The sequence below is a fragment of the Chelmon rostratus genome, chromosome 8 (genome assembly GCF_017976325.1).
Source record: "Chelmon rostratus isolate fCheRos1 chromosome 8, fCheRos1.pri, whole genome shotgun sequence".
NCBI lineage: Eukaryota > Metazoa > Chordata > Actinopteri > Chaetodontiformes > Chaetodontidae > Chelmon > Chelmon rostratus.
In genome coordinates, this window is record NC_055665.1 from 15,853,783 (window position 1) to 15,877,536 (window position 23,754).

Sequence of the window (23,754 nt, forward strand, 5' to 3'; positions counted from 1 at the left end):
TATCCTTAAACACTCAGTATAAATGCGTCTGAATGAACCACATCTGAAAAGGAAAGAAAAAAAATCAAACTTGATAGATTTGCTTGGAGCCAGCTGGAAGCTGCTCAGTCTGTGATCCAATGAGTAGATCCCGTTGAGAAAGATACACTTTATATTTACACTGTTGTGAACTGACTGCAGGTCAACCGTCTTTGCATGAAGGAAAGAAAACAGAAGAAGAAGAATCCACTTCCGTTGAGAGACACATAGCCATATAGCGCAGGTGTGTGTGCGAGACAGCTAGCTGCGCTGTTACCGCCCGCGTTTGCAAAAAACGTTACAAAATGCTCCCTTGTTATGTGGTAACGGATTAGATCAGCATCCTCATTTTGTCATTGTGTTTAACTCCGGCTCTGCGCTGAGTGACTCCGGTTAAGGGAAATAAAAACAACGGTGGCGCTGTTAAGCTAACGAACACTAGCTAGAGTTAGCTAGCACTACCAAACAGCCACGCCAAGATGGACGAAGCTTCTGCCGCGGCGATCACAGATGACGGCGCTGGAAAAAGACCCCTCCATGGAGATACAGCATCTGAAAACAACGTCGGTTCATCGGCTGACGACCCCGGTGATGGTAAGTATCCAGTAGCCGTCATTCAAACGTTAACGGAGCTGCCAATACGCAAGCAGGATGTTCAGGCGTTTTGACCTACACCAACTTCAGTGCAGGAAGAATGAAACAGTTATGGCAAAATAGCAATTTTGCGACAAATGCGTAACAGTTATCATGAAGTGGCCTTAGCTTTCACCGTTGTATATCCACGCCTAGTCTTTTGACTATTTCATTCATGGATAGTCAGTGCTGTTTTTCGATCAAACGCAGCAGTAGTTCTAGACAAAGCTGACACACAACCATGTGGAAATTGATTGAAAAAGTGTTTGGTAGTATATATAACGGGTTTTGTCAATAATGTTTGCATTCAAGAATGTTATAACAAATCAATTACTTGCAGCGTGACGTTATCCAATGTGGTGACGCAAAAAAAAAAAAAAAAGATATTACTGTAGTCGTCTCGAACAATGATTATTATGTGGCCAGGCCAAGCTGAGAAGCGATGAATGATATTTTATGAGCCACAAAACATTTAACAAACGGAGTATTGTCTTATTCCATTTGTAGTTACTTGAACTCTGATGAGTTCAAGCACAGTCTGATTCTCTATTACAGAGCTAAATGTCCTGCTGAAGCACTGCATTGTGGTTTTTATTATATATTTAGTAGCATTTGTAAAGATGCAGTTCAATGGCAGAGTATATGCTTTGCATGTATGAGGCTGCAGGTTTAATTTACAGCTTGTCCAAGTCGGACTTACTCGTGTTATGCTTTCTCATGTTATCGCTTTCACATCAGTGTAGCTACTTAGAATAACAGTATTCCTGATCCAGACACTGACACAGAAACAAACTCAAAAATTCTCGATAATGTGGCTTCTGTTTTGTTTCCTTCATGCAAATTCTCGATAATGTGGCTGTATCCATGCAGTTCTTGTGTGTTCATAATGAACACACAATGCTGCATGAGAATGCCACTGCTCCCCACCCCCCACTTACATTTTGAATGGATGGTACAAATGATTTCAAATAAACTCCATAACCAATGACAGTGTTCGACTAACCTTTTATAAGGATATGATGTATAATGGCAATTTTAGCATATGTTAGTACTTTTAAAAAACATGACATGGTTGTATAACTGCTGGCAGGACAGTATTGTTATTGTCCTGTTGCCTTTATATGATCTCTTGGTGTGAGTAAATAGGGTAGACTTCACTTTTGATCGGTCACAATCAAATGGTGTTGTTAATTGTGTAGACTCTCTGTGTGAATAGTGCACATGGACAGCCCACAGATGTTTTACAACTTCATTAATAAACATAGTGTAAGCTGAAATATTCGAAGTACGCTGACCTTAACAATGATGGAACCAGTGGGAGGGAGTTACATTTGTTTTCCCTTTGCATGGCAATGCAGCAACGAAACAGCAGTCACTATTATTGAAAAGCAAACAATAAGGGTTTTGTGGCATCTGTTTTTGTTGTCGAGCGTCAGACAACAATGTTGTCACTACCTTAACTGCTTGTTCTCTCTCACTTTGCCTTCTACTTGTAGGTGTGATATTATACTAAAAGTTCAACCTTTCTAGATGTGCAGGTATCACCTGCCAATAATAACAGCTTTCATGGCCATATTTATGGCTGTTTAATCCAGATGTTTCAAAAGCAGTTTAGTGCAGCTTCAGCTTTGATCAGCAAAGGGGCTTTTAATAATTCTCTGATTCAGTGGTAAAAATGGATGTAATAATCCATCTCATTCTTATGCGAATCATCAATCCATCATCAAATAATTCTGTACCCTTTTTGAATTTGGGATGGTTTAGGCCATTTGATTTGATTGTGGAAGTAGCATCAGATTTAGATTAGAAAATCTGTGTTATTTCTTTCAAAACCCTGTGGTGCAAATCCACAGTCTATTGATAACATTTGCCTATTTTAAAATGCAGCATATTCTGTTCTATCAAATAATCAAATGATTGAACTAAAGTTGACTAAAGCATTGTATTCGCCCCATGTAATGAAATGAAATGCATGGTTTGTTTTCTTTATGGACAATGTTGTATTTCCTGAACCAGACTTTTGTGATTATACTGTAAACTATAATTGCCTTTAAAATAAAGACATGATGCGCAACTGTGTTTTTGTGATTTTATGTTTTGTTTTGTTTGGTTTTTTCTCTTTCTTTCTTTCTCTGGAAACAGAGGTGGCTTTGACCTCCTATTTTCCCCTTTCTATTTTTAGGGGTTGGGGTTTTCTGCTGTCGGGATTGTGGAGAAGCCTTCAGAGAGGAGGCAGCCTACTTGGAGCATCGCCATCAACACCTGCAAGAAAGCATGTATTTAGACAACCAGTTGGATGGTTTAGATAATGCAGTAAAGGACAGTGAAACAGCTATTTTGTGTACTATATGTTCACTCTCATTTGTTGAACCAAGTGAGTTCCACTCGCACATGGAGATGAACCATGGTCAGACCTCCCAAAAGGAGACAAGTTTTCAGATAAATTCTGGGATAACAAAGCAGCACACCTATGAATGTCCAGACTGTGGGAAATGTTATGGTGTGATTGGACACTTTCTCAACCATCAGCGCTCACACAGACAAGCCTCCAAATCAGTTTTTCATGACCTTGAACATTTGAAAAAGAAGTCATTCCAGTGTGAGTCTTGTGGACGGAATTATTCTCGTGCTTCAGCTCTTGATGCACACCGTCGTTGTCATGAAGAAAAATTAGTAAAATCACGAAACAGGGGTTCAGGAGAGGCTTGCCCCACTGAGGAATCAGTAGTTGAAGCCAAGCCCAGTGAAAAACAGATAGATGATACTCCTGAAAAACCTTTTAAGTGTTCATGTGGTAAAGCCTTTACTGCTCTGATGCGCCTTAAAACACATCAGCGATTTAGCCGCAACAGTCAGTGCTCTCCAGAAGAAATGAAAGAAAAACCAAAGAAAAGCTGCAATGAGTTTTACTGTAGTGAGTGTAAAAAAGCTTTCAGTGGCCATATCGCCCTCTTCAACCATCAGCGATGGCATGTTAATCACTCAAATGATTCAGCGAAAAGATTCCCGTGTGAGGAATGTGGAAAAGTATTTATGACTCTAACGTTCTACTACAGGCACCAACGCATGGTGCACAGTGATGAAGCCCCAGCAAAGTCTTTTCTTCATCAAGTGTGTCAACTCCAGAAGAAGGCGTTTGAATGTAAAGATTGTGGGCTCAAGTTTTCCAGGGCTTCGGCGCTCCACTCCCATCAGCTTCATCACACAGATGTTTTCAGAGAAACGGAGAAGGAAGTCCAGATGCACCCCTCTCTGCTACCTCAACAAAAAAATTTGGAAAGTGAAACAAAGGAGGCTGAGCAGGAACAAGTGGCATCTGAGAATCTGCTTCCATCCAGTACGGCTGAAGAGTACTTGCATGTAAATGAGACTGATGAAGATGTGCAGAGTTATGAACCTGGGGACTTCAATGTACAGGTGATCAGTGCAAGTGAATCTGAGGACGAGCCCGTCCAAGACCTGAATCCTGATCTTGAGCTGCTGTGTGAATCAGATCAGGAAGTAAGAGATGACGACACTGAAGTTTCCCCCAGTAGCACTGTCTCAAAACCAGAAATGGACTTGAAAATTGTACAAATTGACTTTGAGCAAGCTGACGTGCAGTGTGCACCGATAGCGAGGGAAGCCGAGGATAAAACGACAGAGGAAAGATTTGATTGTCCAGAGTGTTACCGCTGGTTTTCTAGTGCTTCATCTCTGCGCGTTCACAGAATGTGGCATGGCATTCGTAAGAGAAGACAACAGACTCAAGGTCAGTCAGTGGCAGTTTACACATGTGACACATGTGGCCACAAAGCCAGTAGCTATGCAGCACATTACAGCCACATACAGCAACACAAGAATGAAAACACAGGCAGTGATATCTTTCACCTGGCAGAGGGATTAGAGAAGAACAATTTGACATGCAATGAGTGTGGTAAATGCTTCTCACGTTTGTCTGCTTTAGTCTCTCATCAGTTGCATCATCCCAAAAGAAAACAATTCCAATGCCCAGATTGCATGATGTCGTATTCGCATGCAGCTAGCTTGTTTAACCATATGAAAAACTGCTCCACACAAAAGAAAGAGAATATTTCTGCCACTAAGAAAGAATACAATCCAAAGAAAACCCTTCTGGGCCCAAAAATGTATCATTGTGAACAGTGCGGGAAGGGATTTTGGTCTCTAGGAGCTTATTCTCACCACAAGCAAAGTCCGACTCAATGTGCAGATTTGAGGCTAAGAAAGGGCGTTTCAGGATCTTTGCACTCTGTTAATGGACACCAACGCTCCAGTGTTAAAGTTGCATGTCCAGTGTGTGGTAGAAAGTTCCGTCACAAGGGCATTATGGCTTTGCATATGCGAAAACATGAAAATGGAAATCATAAATGTGAACTCTGCAACAGATCGTTCCGTCTTTTTTCCAGCCTCCTCAGACACCAGGTTGTGCATAATGACCAGTTGCTCCCACCGCCTATTAAGTCTTTTCAGCATCAGGTAGAGCAGTTGAAGAAGAACACATACAGCTGTCCTGACTGCGGCAAGCTGTTTTCACGTGCCAAAGCACTTCAGTTTCACATGAAAAGCCACGGGTACGAGACTGGGCACTCGCCATCATCACCAAGATCTGCTGTCACACTCGAGGACCTCCAATGTCCAACATGCCTCTCACATTTCAGCAACAAGGCCTCTTTGAGGGCTCATCAAAAACTTTGCATCAAAAGAGATAGTCGAGCAGTGGATTGTACGATAGAATCCTCAGAAAATAATGACTCCCTAAAACTGCACAAGGATAGTGATGATGTCAGCGCACAGGAAAACACTGGGCGAAAAACAGTTAAAGCTAAAGTAAATGAAATGCACAGTGGGGAGCTAAAGGTGGAAATTGACACTGGTGTTGGCAACTTAGAAAACCCGAGTACAAATTATTTGAAATACAAATGCAAAAAGTGTGACAGAAGCTTTTCAGTGGTGGGAGCTTTGAATTTTCATAAAAGAATCCATGCTGAAGGTTACAAATCTGTAGCAAAAGTAAAATTGTCCATGTCGGCAGTGCTGAAGAAAACTAAACAGGAAGAGCCAAGTAAAGGACTATTCCACTGCTCAGAATGTGGGAGGCGATTTATGTCCAACTCAGCTCTCGGCTCCCATAAAAGATGGCACAGAGAAAAGAAGTTTTCACGGTCCTTGCTAAAAGATGATGATTCGAAACCTGTTGGCTACAAGACAGACGGTGGACCTTTTCAGTGCCACAAATGTGGCAAACAGTTTTTTAACCATTGTGTTCTCCAGCGACATCAGATGTTCAATCCTCTGTGTCAAACCAAAACTGAGCCAGAGCCTTATTCAAACAGCAGTGTGGCGAGCAACAGCACACTGAATTCGCAGAATTTTGAGTTGTCATGTCCAGAATCTAACAAAACATTTCTGCAAGGTTCGCTTCCAGCTGCCCACAGTGACCCATTTGAAGCTGGCGATCACCAAGGAGACGCGCTCACCTTGGTTGACCAGGTCCCAGAACAGGTTGATGTCAACTTCAATAGGACAGAATCAGTGTCAAAGACACTGAAGCCAAAAGCTCATCAGTGTCCCCTCTGCACTATGACCTTTGCCAAAGCAAGAGGTCTGCATGCTCACAAATGGCAGGCACACTCAAAGAGGACAAAAGTCAAAAATAAGGTTAATTTGACTTCAAAAGAGTCAGTTGCCTCAAGCTGTGATGTCAAAAAGACAGGAGATTCAGCTATAGACGGAACTGCAGTGACAGTGAAAAATAGCCACGTTGACACAGGAAAGAAGAAAATCAGACCAGACCCCTCACCTGTGAAATCTGTCTCGTGCGTTGATAGTGGTGGCGAGCAGTGCAGTTCTACAGGCACCCTCTTAGACCGTAAGAAAGTATGCATGGAGGTAAAGCATGGGTCTAAATGGGAGATCCAAACTCCTGACACCATGGCTGAGGTTTCCCAACCTCTTAGCCGTCTGTCGGAGCATACGGCCAAATGCCTCTTCAAGTGTGATAAATGTGGGAAAGCTTTTCAAACAGAGGAACAATTAGCAACCCATAAGACCAAGGCAAGGAGTCGGCCTTATTGTTGCGCCCTGTGCTGCCATGGCTTTTGGACAGAGAATCAGCTGCAGCAGCATCTCGCCTGGCATGATGAAGTCCGCTGTCGTCTCCCGAATGAAGTTCGCTATAGGCTTAGCGCTGCTATGACCTCAAAGCCTCTAAAACCCAACATCCCCTCTGCTGACAGCAGAGGAAAGTCATTTCCATCCTCTACGTTGGACCAACCCACACTTAACCCAGACAGCCAGTCACAAAGTAGCCATAAGTGCCAACATTGTGGCAAAGCCTTTCTTTCACCAACAGCATTACAGAAACATGAAAGTCAGCACTGTAATAATGACTCGTATCATTGCTCTATTTGCCTCCGGACCTACAGTGAAATACAGGACCTTATCGATCATCACCAGGAATGTATTGGTGATTTCAAATATACAGAGTAATGCCCCTGCTGCTGTCTCGTCAATGGCCTTACTTGCCTTGAATGTGGAACTACTTTTGTCAAGAAGCTGATTTGCACCAGCACTATATTGAGCATGCCCACGGAGTGTATTAGACTAAACCTAAAAAGGATTGAAATGAAGACACTGTAAATTGTGGATGTTTTGTTTTTGTTCTTTGGAGGTTGCCAAACTACTTAAATGTGTTAAGCTGCAAAATTCCTCGCTAGACCTTTGTTTAGGCTAAGTAGGGACATGATTTTCCAATTGTTTCTATATTATTTGAGATCCTTTTTATATTAAAAAAGAAACAAACACTTACTTTGTTTATATTCCTATTCTCAGGCTGTCCTTTACACTGGATTAGAAAATGTACAAATGTTACAGAATAACCCCGTTAGATTTCACAAATGCATAGTTTTGAGCTACTGTTTGATTTGTCCTCGTTTTGAATAGGCCTGTCTATGGGACCCTGTTAATATACTTTGAGGATCACTGGCTGCAGAATGGTAGTTCGTATCTAGATATTTCAAAAAAAAAAAAAAATGAGAAACATTTATGCACATACGTATTTGTCCTCATGCATTTAAATGTTCTCTGAAAATGAGAAGTTCTGTTGACACACTACTTATTGCAGAGCGTAAGAACTGCACAACAAATATAAACTAATTTTACTGGTGTTATTTTAAATACCACAAGTTTGGCTGAACAAGGACCTATGTGCATATTTGCAGAGAAGATAAAATATATAAAGTTCAATAATGCTCGCTATTTATCTGAAAAATGTTCTCATGTTGAAATTTACAACTTTTACTACCATAAAACAAATTTCACATTCAAGTAATTGTAAGTTGCGTACAATACTTTTTGCATTAATTGATGTATAAGCTCCCACATTCTTTCCTTTTCAGTGTTATATGTCTATGTTTTGGGAAGATTATTCATTGCTTTAGCTGAAATAGCATTTATGTAACATAGTTGCTAGTTTATTGTACCACTTGTGCAGTGGGAAAAAGTTTTCGTATTGTACAAGAGAAGTTACTTTGCGTTATTAATTTATGAAATAGTTTTGTTTTTCCTCTAGATGACCAATATACCATTTGACTACTTGTTTTACTTGCTGTTTCCAAAACAATGAAGAAAAGATTCTCTAAAGAGTTAAGAATAAATGGATCACTTTTGCGTGAATTATTTGGTTGTGTGATTAATTCAGCCTCAGTTTAGTTGATCTGTATGTTTGTGGACTCACCAGTCGTCAATATTTTAGTTTCCTGATTGGCACTCCTCTTCTGACTTATTAGTACTAGGCATGTATTTGGTCATTATCAGGACATATTCACTATAGCAGCATTACATTTAACAATTAAGTGACACAGATGTCATTTCTAGACCAAAAAAATAGCTTTATGGAGTGTTTGTTTTGTTAATTAATCACTACAGACAGCAGCCTTTTATGGAAATGGTTTTATCTGTTTATACACAGAACATTATGGATATGGAGCCTGTGTGACCAGAATATTTCTAGACTTTTATGTATTAAACTTGAATCAAATTAAAGTTGATGTTAACTAATGCATTGAATAGACATTTAATTTGGCAATTAATAATATCTACTTGTTCTGTCTTTAAATTAATTAATAATTCAAAAATAGAGTTGTAGAATTAGGAGGAAAAATGAATTATTACTCCATTTACTAATGAGTCTTTTGATCTGAAATCATCTCAGAATTCATCTGTTTCCTGAAATATTTAAAATTTTCATTTTGTGATTTCTTTAATTGAAAGACATTGTTTCATAATTTAAAAATATATACAAAGTATGTCATCTAACAAGTCCACCCCACAGAGCAATAGCGGTACACTCCTGGCTCCACAGATAATTTACTTGCTTTACAGACATAATCAACAGGGCAAAAAAAGAAATGTTTTAATGTGGAGTTCTCTGAGATTGAAATAATCGTATGAAGAACCGCAAAGACTTGACACACTTGTAATTGCCCTCCACATCTGTGAATGAAGAAAAGAGCACAGATCAATCTTGTAAGTTTTATCTGCTGCATTTAAACATCGATAAGTTCACCAGTAATGACCAGACTTACACTACTCGTTACTAGACTCCTACTGCTCATAGTAATTTGTTGAAGAAAATATAGTACATGTACTGACTCTTTACTGACAAAATATCTAAATTGGTCCTTTTTCTTCTTTTTGTAGTGAAGTTCAGCCTTGCATGTAAGGATTGTGGACTGGAGTTTACACACCTGGAGGTCTTCAAGACTCACCTGCACCAGCATGCCCTGGAAGAGGAAGAGGAAGAGGAGGAGGAGGAAGATGGCTTGAATCCTGCAGCAGAACTGGGCTCTGAGAGAGGATGCAGTCAAGAAAACGGAGATGAAGACATGCATGGTGATAAAGATGGGTGTGACATGAGCAATTCATCGCAAACAAAACCCTCAAGGTCAAGAGAAGGTGTTGGAATTGCCTCAGTGAATGGGAAACTTCGGAAGGTTTATCCTTGCTTGATCTGCGGGAAGGTTTATACGTACCTGGTTTCATTCAGAAAACACCAACAGCTGCACGAAAACGATCGATCTATAACAAAATGTCAGAGTGTCCAGGATTTGCATAAATATGAGTGCCCAGAGTGTGGAATGTCATTTATCAGGCGAGCACGGTTACTTGGTCACCTGAGAGTTCATAGGTCACGTGAACCATTGAAATCAAAACCTCCCAGATGTGATCAGTGTAACAGGGACTTCAGTTCTCCAAAGTCGTGGATGGCTCACCTTGATCTCCATAAACAGAAACCGTTTTGGTGCTTAAGCTGTGCCAAAGGCTTTACAGATGAAGGGGCACTAGATAAACACCTTCAAAATCACAATACGAAGCAGCACGAGTGCAATATTTGCCATAAGAGCTTCCACATGTCCACACAGCTTAAGAATCACTACAACATCCACACTGGAGCAAAACCTCACCAGTGCACAATTTGTGGGAAGAGCTTTTCTTTACCTGGAAATCTAAATTCACACCGAAAAAAGCATCTGAGAGTTTATTTTGGGTCCAGCAGGAGGTCTCATGGGATCAAGCGTTCTGCGATTATTGCAAAGAGGAGAGCTCTTAAGAAGAAGAGACTTATTCTCACTAGAGTTAAAGAGGAGCCAGAAACAGATACAAACATGGAAGAGCTGCCAGGAAACGAAGAACGCATGGAGAAAAGTGAACCTCAAAAACCATGTGAGGATGCAGAGTTTGGGGATTATGCAAACTCCGAAGAGTCGGATTGCGGAGAGCCTATGCATCACATCAAGCCTTCAAAAACACCTGGCTCAGCTGGATCTGATCCACCCGATGAGTCGAAATCGGAAACTATAAAGCCGCAAGCGTTACAGGAGCTGGAGGAGAGCGAGTCACAGGAAACACGCAGGCATAGAGAGCATAAGTATTGGGAATGGGAGTGTTGTGAATGTGATATGGGCTTTGACGAAATGGCAAAGCTGCATTTGCATTATATAAAACATGCTACTGGGGAGCTGCCTATACCACAGGATGATATTGAGGGTTGAAGGCTCGCAGAAGCATTTATTGTCTCATACTGATGCCTTTCGTGACCTCAATAATGCCTCTCTTATAATAATGCCTCAGTTGATACAAATCAGGGCAGTTACGAGCTTTTATCCTGTCATTTTTTCTTATTGTTAAAGACGAGCTGTTTGGGGATAACAAAACGCAATTTTTGCTGATGAATTTGTATTGAGTGTGCTTAGAACTTTGACTAACTGGTCCTGTTTTTGCTACACTACATGATGGACAGATGTCCTTGGGGAGATTGATAATATCTAATAGTATCTACAGCTGAATATGCCTCAACAGCTCATGTACTGATGCTATGAGATTGAACTAAAGGTTTTTGGTGTGTGTTTTCGATCTAAACATTGTAACATGAACCAAAACGAAAGAAAAGAGAAAAGAAAAATCTGAAATAAAGCTTCCTACCTCTACTTTTGAAACCCAATAAAATTAAATACAATCAAAATGTTTTTAGTGTTTATCTTTATGTCCAGATGGGAAAGGATGTATTATAGACTGTTTGACTCAGACTGTTTGAATGACTGTGGGACTGTTTGGCAGACAAATCTTTGTGATAGGAATAATTCTGAGCTAATTGTCTGAATTAATATTGAGAATGAGATTATGAGATTATGCATGGTTGATCATCTCGCCATAATAAGCAGTTTCTAATTCTAATGTACTTTCTACAATAATGGATGTACGACATAAATATATTTAGGCAGTACAGTTGCTCATTGAATATTTGAATGTTAATTAAAAAAAAAACTTTGTAATGGTGCACTATAGCGTGCTCACAGACTTTTTATTAGTATTATTTTGTGGAGGTTTTGGGAACTCTAATGGGATATTACAGTGGGTGCATCCCTGCGGAAAAGACACCACATCAAATGCTGCTACAGCACCACCAACTGGCTGTTCTGTTTTACTTTAGCCAGGAGACTTCAAGACAGTCCTGTGTGCTTTATTCAGCCTTACTCTGTTGTGTCTCAGGGATGATTTTCCCACAATTCACTTTTTCTATGAGGACGTTATTTCATTTGAGACTTTGATTGTTATCATTAACTGCATTGCTGTTCCTGGACATGCTGCATCCTATGCTGAATGGTGACAAAAGTAACTTTCTGATGTTGAACTGTGTAGTTTTAGCAGAGTGGACAGCACTGCTACTGAGCGGAGGACTCACTCGGAACGACTACATTTCCCAAGACTCCTTGCGCCCCCTGTCCGACGTGACGTCACGGTGTCTGCAGCTCCTCCGTGTTGGCTTTGTGCGAAGCGACGCAAAGATGTTTGGGCGGACGAGTGAGCCGAGGTAACCTTAAATCTACATCCTCCTGCGTTCATACGAGCTCTACGAGTGTCTGCGAAAGAGGGAGGGGACGTAGAAAGTGAGTTGATATTTAGCATCTTTGGAGAAGTAACGCGTCGGAAATGCTATAACATTTGCAACCCCGATTTTTACCGCAAATCAGTGAATTCAAGCTAACTGGGCTATCGTTATCCGTGTATCTGTGGTAATTGTGAAGGGATTGATGGAGAGAATTGCCCACACGTTACAGCACTGTATTCATGCGAATTCAAGTGTTGAATTTGGGTCATATTACAGCCTCCAACGGCTTCCCTCCATGTCCGTCGGTGTCCTTTTGTAATACAAATGTTGTAAACCCATTCATTCTGTGGTCTCCCAGCCGTCGCCGTGTAGATAACAAAAGATGTTGTTCACTGCTTATAAGAAAATCAGTTTGTGCAAAGACTCCGTTTTTCTAAAGTAGTTCAATAAGTCTGAATGACAGACACGACATTGTTTGGTCGGTATTTTCTGTGAGTTTTCGTGCATGTATTGGTTTATCTGTGTAATTAACAGTCTGTGTGGGTCCTGATTTCATAGAAACATATAAACAAGTGCATCTGAGGAGCCAAGAGGCAGGGAGCCATGCAGAGTCCGACCCAGTCAAACAGCGGGCCAAACCCTGTGACCACAGCAACCACAGAGAAACCACTGGACACGGAGACCGAGGCTCAGCCAGCACAAAGTGAACCAGATGCACAAGAAGAAGAGAATAAATCGGCTGATCTGGTGGCTCAAACACCAGTCACGTCACAGGAAAATGGGACACAGGCAGGAACACCTGCAAGTATGGCAGTCACACAAGCAGTGGAGAATGAGCCTGCTGCTGCTCAGCCACTGACTGAGCCCGCAGATAACACCGGTGGGATGGAGGTGGACTCTGCTTCAAAGCCAAGTGCCCCCATTGAGCCGGTACCTGATACAAATTCAAATCCTGGGTGTGATGGACAAAAGGCAAAGAAAGAGGACAAAGGTGCACGTGACGGTAGGAAATATGTTCCCTCCAAGAAGGCGATGGTAGATCCTCTGAAGATGGACATGTCCAAACCACTGGTCGTGCCTCTCACCTGTGAGTAGTTTACCTTGCATATGTGTCGTTCTATGTTAGACCTCTCTGAACGAGGCAAGGGTTGAGAGACCTGTTTGGTATTTGATCATTAATTGGAGTTTAGGACTATACACTCCAAGCCATGAAAATTAAAATAACAACACCACTCTAAGTCACATTTCCTTGTTGGGAGGTTCGGATGTTTCCTCACATCCCAGTTTACAATGTGATTGCATGTGGGCACAGCTGTCCGCACACTAAGCAGATGCTGCACCATAAGAAATCTACTGTACTTTTCGGCAGAGGTTTGATGATTACTGTTATTTCTACAGTGGCATGTCGATTACTGTTGTTTTAGGTTAAACACACAACATTCTGCTGTAAAAGAATATCTTCAGTAGTTAACTGTGCACAAACACCATTGTAGAATTCATTTGTACAGTGTACTTTTGCAAGATAAGTGTGCTTTTAAAAAATACCTCTCAGTTTTGTTTTACCATACTGAAACAGTATCAGGTTTGGTTAAACATGTAGCGGTTAATAGTTTCCAGTGTTCAGTAGCAGACAAACAAAATGCTGCAGATTAGAGCTGGACTAATATTTTGTCTGGTCTGATATACCGACCTGTGTTAGCTGATTGCATATTTATTGGTATGCACAGACATGTCTTGGTCCACCAGAGAGCAGTATTCTGCTGAGTACATACTGAGGTTTTAATTCCGAAAAATAAACAAATTTAAAGGACCCTCATCAAAAATTACATTTGTGTTATGCATATAGAAATCAGTTGGCTGATAAATCTTCATATTTTTTAAACTGTCATATATTTATATTGGTATCTACCTCTAAAGTCCAGTATCGTGCTATACTGCAGGTGTCCATGTTCTTCCTACTTTTGTAACTCCAACGCGCGAGGACAATAGCGATGTGTTTTCCAGTCTTGACTTTTCATGTGTGACAATAAATGAATGCAGCATTATCTTGCTGGTAAGGGAAAGGTAAAGTAGATGTGTGGTCTCCTTTCATGAAATGTTCTATGTGTTTACTACATGAAGTTGTCCTTCAATTATGTTACACATAATTGGCTTCACTCCTGCCCTGTTTCCTTCCAGCATCCCAGCTCTCCCTGCAGTGCATCGAGTGCCACATCATCTTCAGTGATCACAAGAGCAAAGAGCGTCATCTGAAGTTGAGCCACCCAGCAGAATATGAACAATGCATACTGAGAAATGCCCTTTTCGCTTGTTATGTTTGTGATCGCCACTTCACAAACTCCACGGAGCTCATGGCCCACCAGAAAGCCCACATAGAGAAGAAACCATTCAAGTGTCCAATCTGTGGCCAGGCCTTCAACAAGTCATCAGAGCTCACCCGTCATAAAAAAATTCATTTTGGCCTGGATGGTTATGCCTGCACTGACTGTGGCAAACCTTGCAAAACCATGACATTGCTCAAGTATCACCGCCGCACACACACAGGGGAGAGGCCATATGTTTGCAAGGAGTGTGGAAAGAGGTTCACCATGTCCAAAGCTCTGCAGAAACATATGGTGTCACACTTGCCAGAGGGAGCTGAAGGAGATGGTGGAGACACTACAGCTAAAGCACTTCGGAAGAAAGATGAAGGTAAGAAAAATGTCCATGCTATGGCTGTCTTATTATTGTAGGCATTAAAATGGTAACATGCTTGTTAGCAGCACTAGCATGCATGTCTGTAAGTATGACAGTGTTTGTCGGTCAGTCCACCACTTCACTGCAGACTAAAATAACACAGCAACTATAGGATGGATGGATCAGTGAAAGTTTGAAGAGACATTCATGGCTCCCAAAGGATGAATTCGAATGATTTTGTCGATCCTCTGACATATCCTCTTTCACCTTCATGAGGTTCACATTTCTGGTTCTGAGAGAAATGTCTAGATGGATTGCCATGAACCTTAGTCATTCAAGTCCCTCTCAGGATGAATTGTTGTCGCATTGTTGATCCCTCGTCACGTAGCACCATCATCAGGTCAGAATTTATATTTGTCAAGTGCTTTAATAACATTGCCATTAGCCTCAGCAGGACTTGCTGTGTTTAGTACTAATTAGTAAATGAGAATACTAACACACTAAAGTAAGACATGAACATGGTTGAAAGTATACCTGCGGACTCTAGCATTTATTTTAAAGCACAACTGTGCCTTAGTGCAGCCTCTCAGAGCTACTGGCATGGCTGTAGAGTCTTGGTTTCAGTCCCACTTTATGATCCAAAATTAGAAAATTGTTGGGATGCACGATATGTCAGGGGACAATTTGTTATTGTCCAGTAAGTATGACAATTAAAGTATTGTTAATGTTCCAATAATGGAATTTCAGCCAATTATATGGGGCATGACTGAGAACGGAACACCACTTAAAACCTGGTTTTGAATGGTGACTTTTGCCTCGCTGCATTTTCCCTTTCCCTTGTGCTCTCCGTGTTGTTGCCTTTTTGCCAGATGGCAGAGCTGAGATCCACACGTGGATCTCACACACACAGATAAGACTCCTGATTAAGTTTTGAGTCAAGGAGGACAAAATACTGACTTTTCCACTTGTTTGTTTGGCTCATATCACAATGGAAAACACTGTCCTATTCACATTTCTGCCATTGTAACTTCAATATTATTAGTTATTATATTGGTATTGGGGCCACAATAAACAGATAATTGTCAAAATAGATATTATTATACTTATACATTTCATATTGGTGCATTTATATAAAATATTAAAAATCTGGACAAAAATGTCTGTCAGGTTGCATGAAAAGTACCACTATGCATCACATCTGTCTTCTTTTACTATCTTTAGGTGCTTCTAAGAAGTATCCTTGTTCTGTATGCAAGGCCACATTCAAGACTACCAAGACACGGCTATATCACATTAAAACTAAGCACAATGTGTTGCCTGCTGCAGCCAGTAATGCCCTCACAGCTGGGCCACAAGTGAAACAAAGTACACCCATCATAACTCCAATATCTATTTGCCAGCCAGCACTACTACAGTTGGAGCCCAATGGACCTCTTCAAAAGGTTGATGCTAATATTGACACAGAGCAGATTCGCAGACTTATTGAATCTTTGGGAAATGTGCAGAAAGTGAATCAAGTTGTGATATTGGGGCAGGTGCCACCTCATGCCCCACCACTGGAAGTGCAACAGATATCAGAACTGGCAGAACCAGTGAATTTGAATCTCAATCCACCACAAATAGATTTTATGGGACTGAAACAGACACATTCTAAGATAGTTGAAATGGATCCTTCAAACAACCCATGTGATTCAATGGAACAAACAATTATACTGGAACCTATTACGCCAGATGGACAGTTGGAAAACCCCTCTTTCTCTGAACTGGGTTGCCATATAGCAACAGGTGAAAATATAGAGCTAACACTTGTTCAGCCTGAACAAGAGAGACCTGAGGGAGAAGTAATGCATCAGATCTTTCAACAGCACAATAGTACTGCAATTCAGTCGGATCCTATCGAACAAATAGTTCAGAATGAGATAGTTCTCAAAGAAAACCTGGAGCAAACAGTCATATTAGAACTTACTCCCGCCTTGATACCAACTGTGGTGCTAGAAGAATCCCAAACTATGCCACAAAATGAAATCCCATCCTCCTCTCTGGTACCAACCACTGAACTAGAAAAGACACCTGATCACACCCCAGAACAGACTGTAATACATGAGCAGGATACCAGCCTGTCAGTCCCACCACTTTTGCATACAGTTGAGTTGGAGATGACACCTTTACAAAAAGAACAAGACCTTCATACCTGCCCCTTTGTTCCAGCAGACACACTTACGGAAACTCCAAGTGAATCTGAAAGTAACCCCAAAAACGAGGTTGATTCACAGATGCAAACAGTAAGCACAGATCAGGTTCACCCTGTGATGGATGGAGCGACACCACTAGAGACACAGGAAAAGGATGAACAAGAACCATCTGAGAAATTGCTAGTAGATAGCAAGGAGGGTCAGGAGCAGGTGGAGAACCTGACTGAAGTTGAGGTCCCATCGACTAAAGATGAGGTCCCATCACAATTAGAGACAAAGCAGGTACCACAGATCTCAGAATTACCCATGAATGTTATGTCAGCTCAGGAGCTGGTGAAAGTACGGAAAAGAAAGCCAGCCAGGGCATTTATCTTTCAAGGATATATGCAAGAACTGGTCGGATCCATATACAGGGATGATTTACAAATTGATGCTCAGCCTGCCAAACGCCAAAGAAGACAAAAGTCTCATCTTGTTGTCAAGTTTGGCCCACAAAACAAAGAGAAGAAAAACAAGAAGCAGAAGAAGCCATCACAGCAGCGTCAGCCAGTGCAGGAAAATGTGATAAGAGGTAAAACTCCAACAACAAATCTCTCAGACAAAAAAGTACCATCACAGAAGAAGGGAAGAAAGGGGAAAAGGGACCAGAAAGCAGGACATTTGGTATCTACAGCTGAAATAAAACCACCTACATCAACCCAGGACCTGCAAGTGCAACAAATCAAAGATGATGCAAGAAAAAATAAAATGAAAAAGCAAAAAGTAGTCACCACACAAGGTGTTACACATATAAGTGACCACAAAACAGTTGCCTCGTCTGTATTTAAAAAGAAAAAACAAGCAAAAATAATGCGAAAAGATCAGCCCAAGAATGCAAAGGATGGGAAGCAAAAGAAAAACCTGGCAAGAGAGGGAAAAGAAAAGGAGAGCACAGCTTCAGCAGACACACCTGGTCCACACATAACACAAGACGCTCTACTTTTGCTGAAAGGTCATAAACAACCCCAGCTGAAAGTTTACAAGTTAGATGCTTCGAAGGCATCAGGCCAGACACAAGAGACTTCACCTCATGAGTCCCAAATCATTTCCCAACAGAGTAAAGACAACAGACTCAACCATCCAACAAGTGAGTCTACAAATAATCTCACAGCAGATGGTAAGAAAAAAGGAGGAAGACCCAAAAAGAACCAGAAAGCTCTTTCATTGTTGTCCTCACTACAGGTTTCCCATCAACCACCTGAGAAACTGCCCACTAAGCCAAAGACAACCAGGAAACGTAAAGCCTCCTTGAAAGTGGAGATTGAAGGAGTGATAACTTCTCAATCCAAGCGTGCCTTAGAGTGTAAGGACTGTGGTGAGAGATTTAGTGAAGTCTCATCCCTTCAGAAGCACAAGGCAATGGTGCATATTGTAGAAAGTCCTGGTCTCACTTACACCAATGGGAACGTCTTTGAAGGTGTCTCCAGGCTGGATCTTTACCAGCTTCCAAAGCAGCATGATAAGGTTGTTGGGGTGATGAATGCTGCTACAGACTGGGATACTGAGCCTGAGATGGCATTAGAAGACAGAGAACGAAGTGTCTCTTTTCCAGCTTTGATTCCTTCCCCATCTTTGCCTGTTCCACCTTCAGATGTTGAAATGAGTGCCCATGAAGAAAAGGGTGGAAGTAAAACAGGAGCGGATGATCATTCTCATCCCTCTCCAGAAGTGCACTCACCATCTGCTCAAATAAAAGACAGTGAGAGCAGATTCACTTCTGAATCCCCTTTAAATACCACTAGTCAGACAAAGAGTTCAGAGACAGGTGAGCCTTTGACTTTAGATGGAGGGAAGCGAGAAGAAGGTACCCTAAAGGATCCAAGCTCAGAAGCTGAAATTCAGGGGACCACAGAAGAAGACATTAAGGAGGATTTACTTTTCGAGGTAGATTTAGTCACTGTCGGGGAGCTTAATCAAAGAGATGATCCAAGTTGTCATGGAGACACTGTTGCCCAAAATGAATCAAATGGAGCCTACAATTCAGATGGTGGAAGCACTGGGCAAGTTCGTAATGAAACTGAAAAAAGTCTGACTTCGCAGACTGTGTCATGCTCCACTCGTCAAGTGGAGATCAAAGAAGAAGAGGAAGAAATCTTAGTCCAGAAGAAAAAAGAAGGAGGGAAAGGAGCTGCTGAGAGGAATGCGACAAGGGGTAGGAGAAGAGGAACAGGATGTCTAAAAAGGAATGCGATGTCAAAAAGAGTTTCAGTTGGAGATACTGTCAAAGGAGTGGAATCAGAGAGAGAACAGGAAGAATGTCAGGTTATTTATGAAAAACATCCTTTCACCACTGATTCAGAAATTAATGATGAAGGTGAGGCTGGCACAAAGTCAGAGACCATTCCTGAATTTGAGGCAGACGTATCAACTGCTCCTGCTGCAGCTTTGTCTTCTATGCCCTCTACATTAGAGGAATCTCCTGAAGAGCAAGTCGTTTTTGAGCTGGAGTCAGTTACCACTAGTGTTGAGGAGGTAATTAATGAAAGAGGACTGCAGGGAGGAGAGGAACATGACAGGGATCAGTCTCCAGGCATTATTCTTGAGAAGTTCCTCACATCAAGAGAAAGAGCGACTGCTGACAAGGAGCTGTGCCTGGTGACAGCAAGGAACAATCAAAGACAAGTAAGATGCTAATTGTACCAACAAATACAACACATAAACGAATGATGAATTCAACATTGCAAACTCACAACATTTGCTTTCATTCCAGGGTTTTGACAGCATTGCTGAGAGTGAAGTTCAAGTCCTTGAAAGCCAGGAGATCAAGGTTGAAGAGAATATCTCAGATGCACCGCTTGTTGCAGCTGCCTGTCAAAATAGACAGAGTGCAATTGTGCAGCCACAGCATCATCGTGATATAAGGACTGTTCTGGTGAAGGAGGAGACCAGCCTCATGCTGAATGAGGTTCAGGCCACACAGGGCAGCAGACACATCCGATGGAACGTGGAGTCAGTCAACACTGACAACACCTCCAGTCCCTGTAAGTGTTAGGCCAATGTAGGTACATTTAAAGTACTAGTTCAGTATTTTTGGAAACATGATTCTGAGAGTTAAAAGACGATAAGAAGATTAATACCATTCACATGTGCATTATATATGGAGCTGTAGAGAGTCAGTGATTATCTTATCTTAGCCACAGTAAGGTTGCCTGGTTAACAGCGAACATACCGCAAACAAGTACTGGGCAGATGGACAAACTTTTGTAACACAATGCAACTGCCTTTTGACACCATAAAGTGACATGTGAATTACAGAGCTTGAGAGGTGTTGATCTGTGTTGTTTTAAACTGCTGCCTCACCTTTGTGCTAAGCTAAGCTAATCACCTCCGTGCTCAAGTTTTGAAAGATGATGATTGAATACTGAAGCTTGCACCACTAGTAGTGGTAAATCCACTTTGTGCATTGCATTAACAGTCTGTAAGCCTTTGAGGGCCTTGTTTTTTTCAGACATTTTTTCAGACATGGATGTTTGTGAATCTTTGCTTTCAGTCATGGAGAGTGGGGAGACAACAAGGGACTGTCGCGTCAGCCCTGAGTTCAACACCAGACAGTGTATCTTCTATCCAGTAAAGGAGGAGGAGAGGGAGTTTTTGCTGGGAGCTGCTCAGGCCAACAGTGGGAATTTAACCACAGGGATATCAACTGACGCCCTGCAGACGGAACATCAAGCAACAGAAAGTAATTTGAGTGAGTCATTGCCTTTTCCAATGTTACTCCCCTATTCCGAAAGATTATAGCAAGACATCTATTTTAATGTTAAATCTGTCAACAACAGATGAAGGCAGCCATTCTGCACCAGACTACCAGGAAAGGAGAGTGAGAGGACTATTATCAGAATCAGCTGTCAGTGACTTTGCAGAAGAACAAGGTTTGTTTTTAAAATGACAAGTTCATGTAGCTATTTGATTAACATCCTTAAGCTTTATATTAGAATGGTCTTCAGAGTTAAAAAAAAACACATCTGTATATAATAATTGATCTTTCAGTTGAGGCAGATGCTGAGTGGCAGCATCCACCAGACCTCCGGGACTTTCTCCTCCAGAGTTCTGATGAAGAGGACATGGGTGGTTTTGAACTGTCTGATCCTCAGCTTGACACAGAAGCAGAAGTAATGGCCTATTTCTACAAGAACCAAACAAATGGTGCACAGCCAGAAGAAATGTCACAAAAGTACAGTATTTTTTTTTTGTCTTCAAACCTTCTCAGGACACTGCTAAAAAATGTAAAACTTTATGATATTGCGATATTTCGCATTTTTATTGTAAATTAAAATGATCTTAAATTGGTAAATTGAGTGAGAACTCGTGGTTTTGGAGATTAATATGTTAAAACGATCTTGGTAATTGTTTTGCTCTTGTAAGTGGTTCACTGGTATCGTGCTCATGATCCTTTTTTTCTTTATCTCCCTTAGTTTACCATCTTCAGCGAGCCTGCTCCAAACACCAAGAGAGGAAAACAGGACGAGAGAGCCCATTGATTATTTCTCCAAATATTTTGGTTGGGATACTTGGGTAGAAATTGCCAATTGCACGAATAAAATGCCCATCATTTCCAACCCTGTCACAGCCAGAGAGGTTGCACAGTTTGTTGGGATCCACATTGCAATGGGAACTTTGAAGGTTCGTTCTCTGTTAAGACCCTTTTCTTGAATGTTTATTTGACTCTGTTAGTTAGACACAAGACCACTAAAAGTTTATTTGGTCTTTTGCTATTTTTCAGTTTCCCAGTCCAAGGCTCTACTGGGAGGACTTGACTAAGGTGCCCTTAATTTCTGAAGCCATGCCACTTTCCCGCTTCCTCAAGCTGTCTCGCATGTTGAAGCTTGCTTCTCCCACGAAGGATCCAGTCAACAGTAATTTTAAGGGAGGAAGACATGAGAGTGACTTTCTCAATGCACAGCAAGGTAAAAATCTCTCAAGCAGTCGGAGTGAAATTTCTCAGCAAAGCAACAGGCAGAGGCAAGAGGACACGTCAAATAACCTGAACAGTTCACAGACCGATCCCTTGTGGAAGGCTCAGCCCTTATTGTGCCGTTTCAAAGCAGGGTGCCAGTCACTGAGACGAGACAGTGACTATGCAGTCGACCAATATCCACTTCCTTTAACTGGGAAGGTGCACAATAAGAAAATGTCTCTCCACTGTACTACGTTAATTGGATTTGGCGGTTTGCTCTTACATGTCGATCTTAAATTGGGTCTGTCTGGCAAAGAAGATGCTGTAGAAAAAATGGTTCCCAAAGGTAGCATGGTGTTTCTTTGCAAACAGGAGCTTTCCACCCCTGCTATGCTTGAGCGTCTGTTGGTCGCCGGGGTTCACGGCGCAGGCAGGGTGGGAGGAGCCCGAGGACAGATCGGAGACGAGTTTGTAAGTTCGGATGGGAAGTTGATGTTGCGCAGATCACACTGTGGCTTCATACTTTCTACTGCTGGAAACGGCCAGAGGAGCATGGCCTCACTCATTGAAAACTTTGAGAAGGCTCAAATGTCGGCTCATCTCAACAGAGATCTGCTAAATCTTTACTCGATCCCTCTCACTGCCTCGGCCCCAACCTGCTGGCCTCAAGCGGTGCTCTGGTACCTAACAGATCTGGCTTTAGTAAATTCCTGGCTCCTATACAGACAGGATCACAGGGCAGCGTCTGCACCTTTGACTCTCATGGCCTTCAGATTGGAGGTGTCCAAGGCTTTGATCCTCTCCAGTGGTTCTGACACCCAGGACTCAGTCCCCCCTCAACCCCCCATGGAGAAGACTCATGCAACAAATGAAACCCCCAATCCCAGCCTGGTGGAGGAAAGTCCTCTTCCAGATGCAGCCACACGGTACGATGGCTCAGGTCACTGGCCAGAGCAGCTTGGGGAGGGAGAAGGGGGACGGTGTCGTTTCGGGGACTGTCAGAGAACATCTCGAGTGCTATGCCTTAAGTGCTGTGTCTTTCTTTGTATCTCACGCAACCACAACTGCTTTTTGAATTTCCATAATCAAGGGAGTTTGGGAAAAGAGTAGTGTCCACTGCAGACTTTACCCTTTGTTTTCACAATTTTACATTCTAGTTTAGAATGTATCTGTGTTTTTGACGTATGTAAACCCAGCTAATCAAAAAAAATGAAAATATCACTTCCGTCCTTACAACCGTTCCATGATGCCTTCCGCTGGCAGTGTCATTATTTTGTAGGCTTATTGTGCTGCATTTTAAAAAGACATGCTTGGTGGTGTGGCTTGTAATGTTATTGAGCAAGTGTAAAAATGAATTTCCCTTCAGAAGGAAATGTAAAAAAATCCTCATAGCCATACATTTTGTGCTGCAAAATAAGAAGATATGATTTTGAGTTACCATGATGTTTTTTACTACTTATTTTAACCTGACCTTAATTCTATAATGAGCTTGTTTTTGGCTCCATAAATTTGAACGTTATTTATTTGAAAACAAAATTGTTTCAGGAAACAATAAAAAGCAGATGAAGGAAAGACAACGTTGCTGGCTTTTTTTGAAGACTGTGGAAATGTTTGACAGCAGACATTTGATAAACAGTATTTGATCGATCGTATGTATCCTGTAGAAGTAGTGCAAGTCACAAAGATAATGTTACAATAGAAATAACTGTAAATTGAATATATATGCATCCTCCTATACTGAGGTACTTTATAATACAGGGATATCAGCTAACAAATACTACAGATACAGAGAATATTTTACACAGAAGTAGCGTGGAGTCCATTTAAGTTAGAAATGGTCTACAGAGCTTTCAGGCAAGCTTGTGCGTGGCTAAATATGAAATACAAGGGTGATCAAATATAATGGGGTGTGT

General features: G+C 41.5%; 2 protein-coding genes across 2 annotated transcripts; both read left to right on the plus strand.

Annotated features, from left to right (window-relative positions):
- Positions 1 to 254: 254 nt before the first annotated feature.
- On the plus strand, positions 255 to 12,026 carry si:ch211-261d7.6 (zinc finger protein 30). Its single transcript, XM_041942360.1, has 6 exons — positions 255 to 612; positions 2,834 to 4,402; positions 5,058 to 5,127; positions 6,480 to 6,655; positions 9,352 to 9,543; positions 11,851 to 12,026. Exons 1-6 carry the CDS (start codon positions 498 to 500, stop codon positions 12,024 to 12,026), a joined length of 2,298 nt encoding a protein of 765 aa, XP_041798294.1. The 5' UTR covers positions 255 to 497.
- Positions 11,990 to 23,395, plus strand: LOC121611073. Its single transcript, XM_041943457.1, has 10 exons — positions 11,990 to 12,098; positions 12,599 to 13,127; positions 14,219 to 14,731; positions 15,938 to 19,569; positions 19,658 to 19,928; positions 20,438 to 20,635; positions 20,724 to 20,816; positions 20,935 to 21,118; positions 21,360 to 21,567; positions 21,668 to 23,395. Exons 2-10 carry the CDS (start codon positions 12,644 to 12,646, stop codon positions 22,949 to 22,951), a joined length of 6,867 nt encoding a protein of 2,288 aa, XP_041799391.1. The 5' UTR covers positions 11,990 to 12,098; positions 12,599 to 12,643; the 3' UTR covers positions 22,952 to 23,395.
- Positions 23,396 to 23,754: the final 359 nt, after the last annotated feature.

What these genes read in the sequence shown, in the direction of transcription:
- si:ch211-261d7.6 (XM_041942360.1), top strand. Translation starts at nt 498, where the DNA reads ATGGACGAAGCTTCTGCCGCGGCGATCACAGATGACGGCGCTGGAAAA. An exon ending in GGCTGACGACCCCGGTGATG is followed by an intron (nt 613 to 2,833) that starts GTAAGTATCCAG and finishes TTCTATTTTTAG; the next exon opens with GGGTTGGGGTTTTCTGCTGT. An exon ending in TTAAGTCTTTTCAGCATCAG is followed by an intron (nt 5,128 to 6,479) that starts GTAGAGCAGTTG and finishes GTGCGTTGATAG; the next exon opens with TGGTGGCGAGCAGTGCAGTT.
- LOC121611073 (XM_041943457.1), top strand. Translation starts at nt 12,644, where the DNA reads ATGCAGAGTCCGACCCAGTCAAACAGCGGGCCAAACCCTGTGACCACA. An exon ending in TGACAACACCTCCAGTCCCT is followed by an intron (nt 19,929 to 20,437) that starts GTAAGTGTTAGG and finishes CTTTGCTTTCAG; the next exon opens with TCATGGAGAGTGGGGAGACA. An exon ending in TTGCAATGGGAACTTTGAAG is followed by an intron (nt 21,568 to 21,667) that starts GTTCGTTCTCTG and finishes GCTATTTTTCAG; the next exon opens with TTTCCCAGTCCAAGGCTCTA.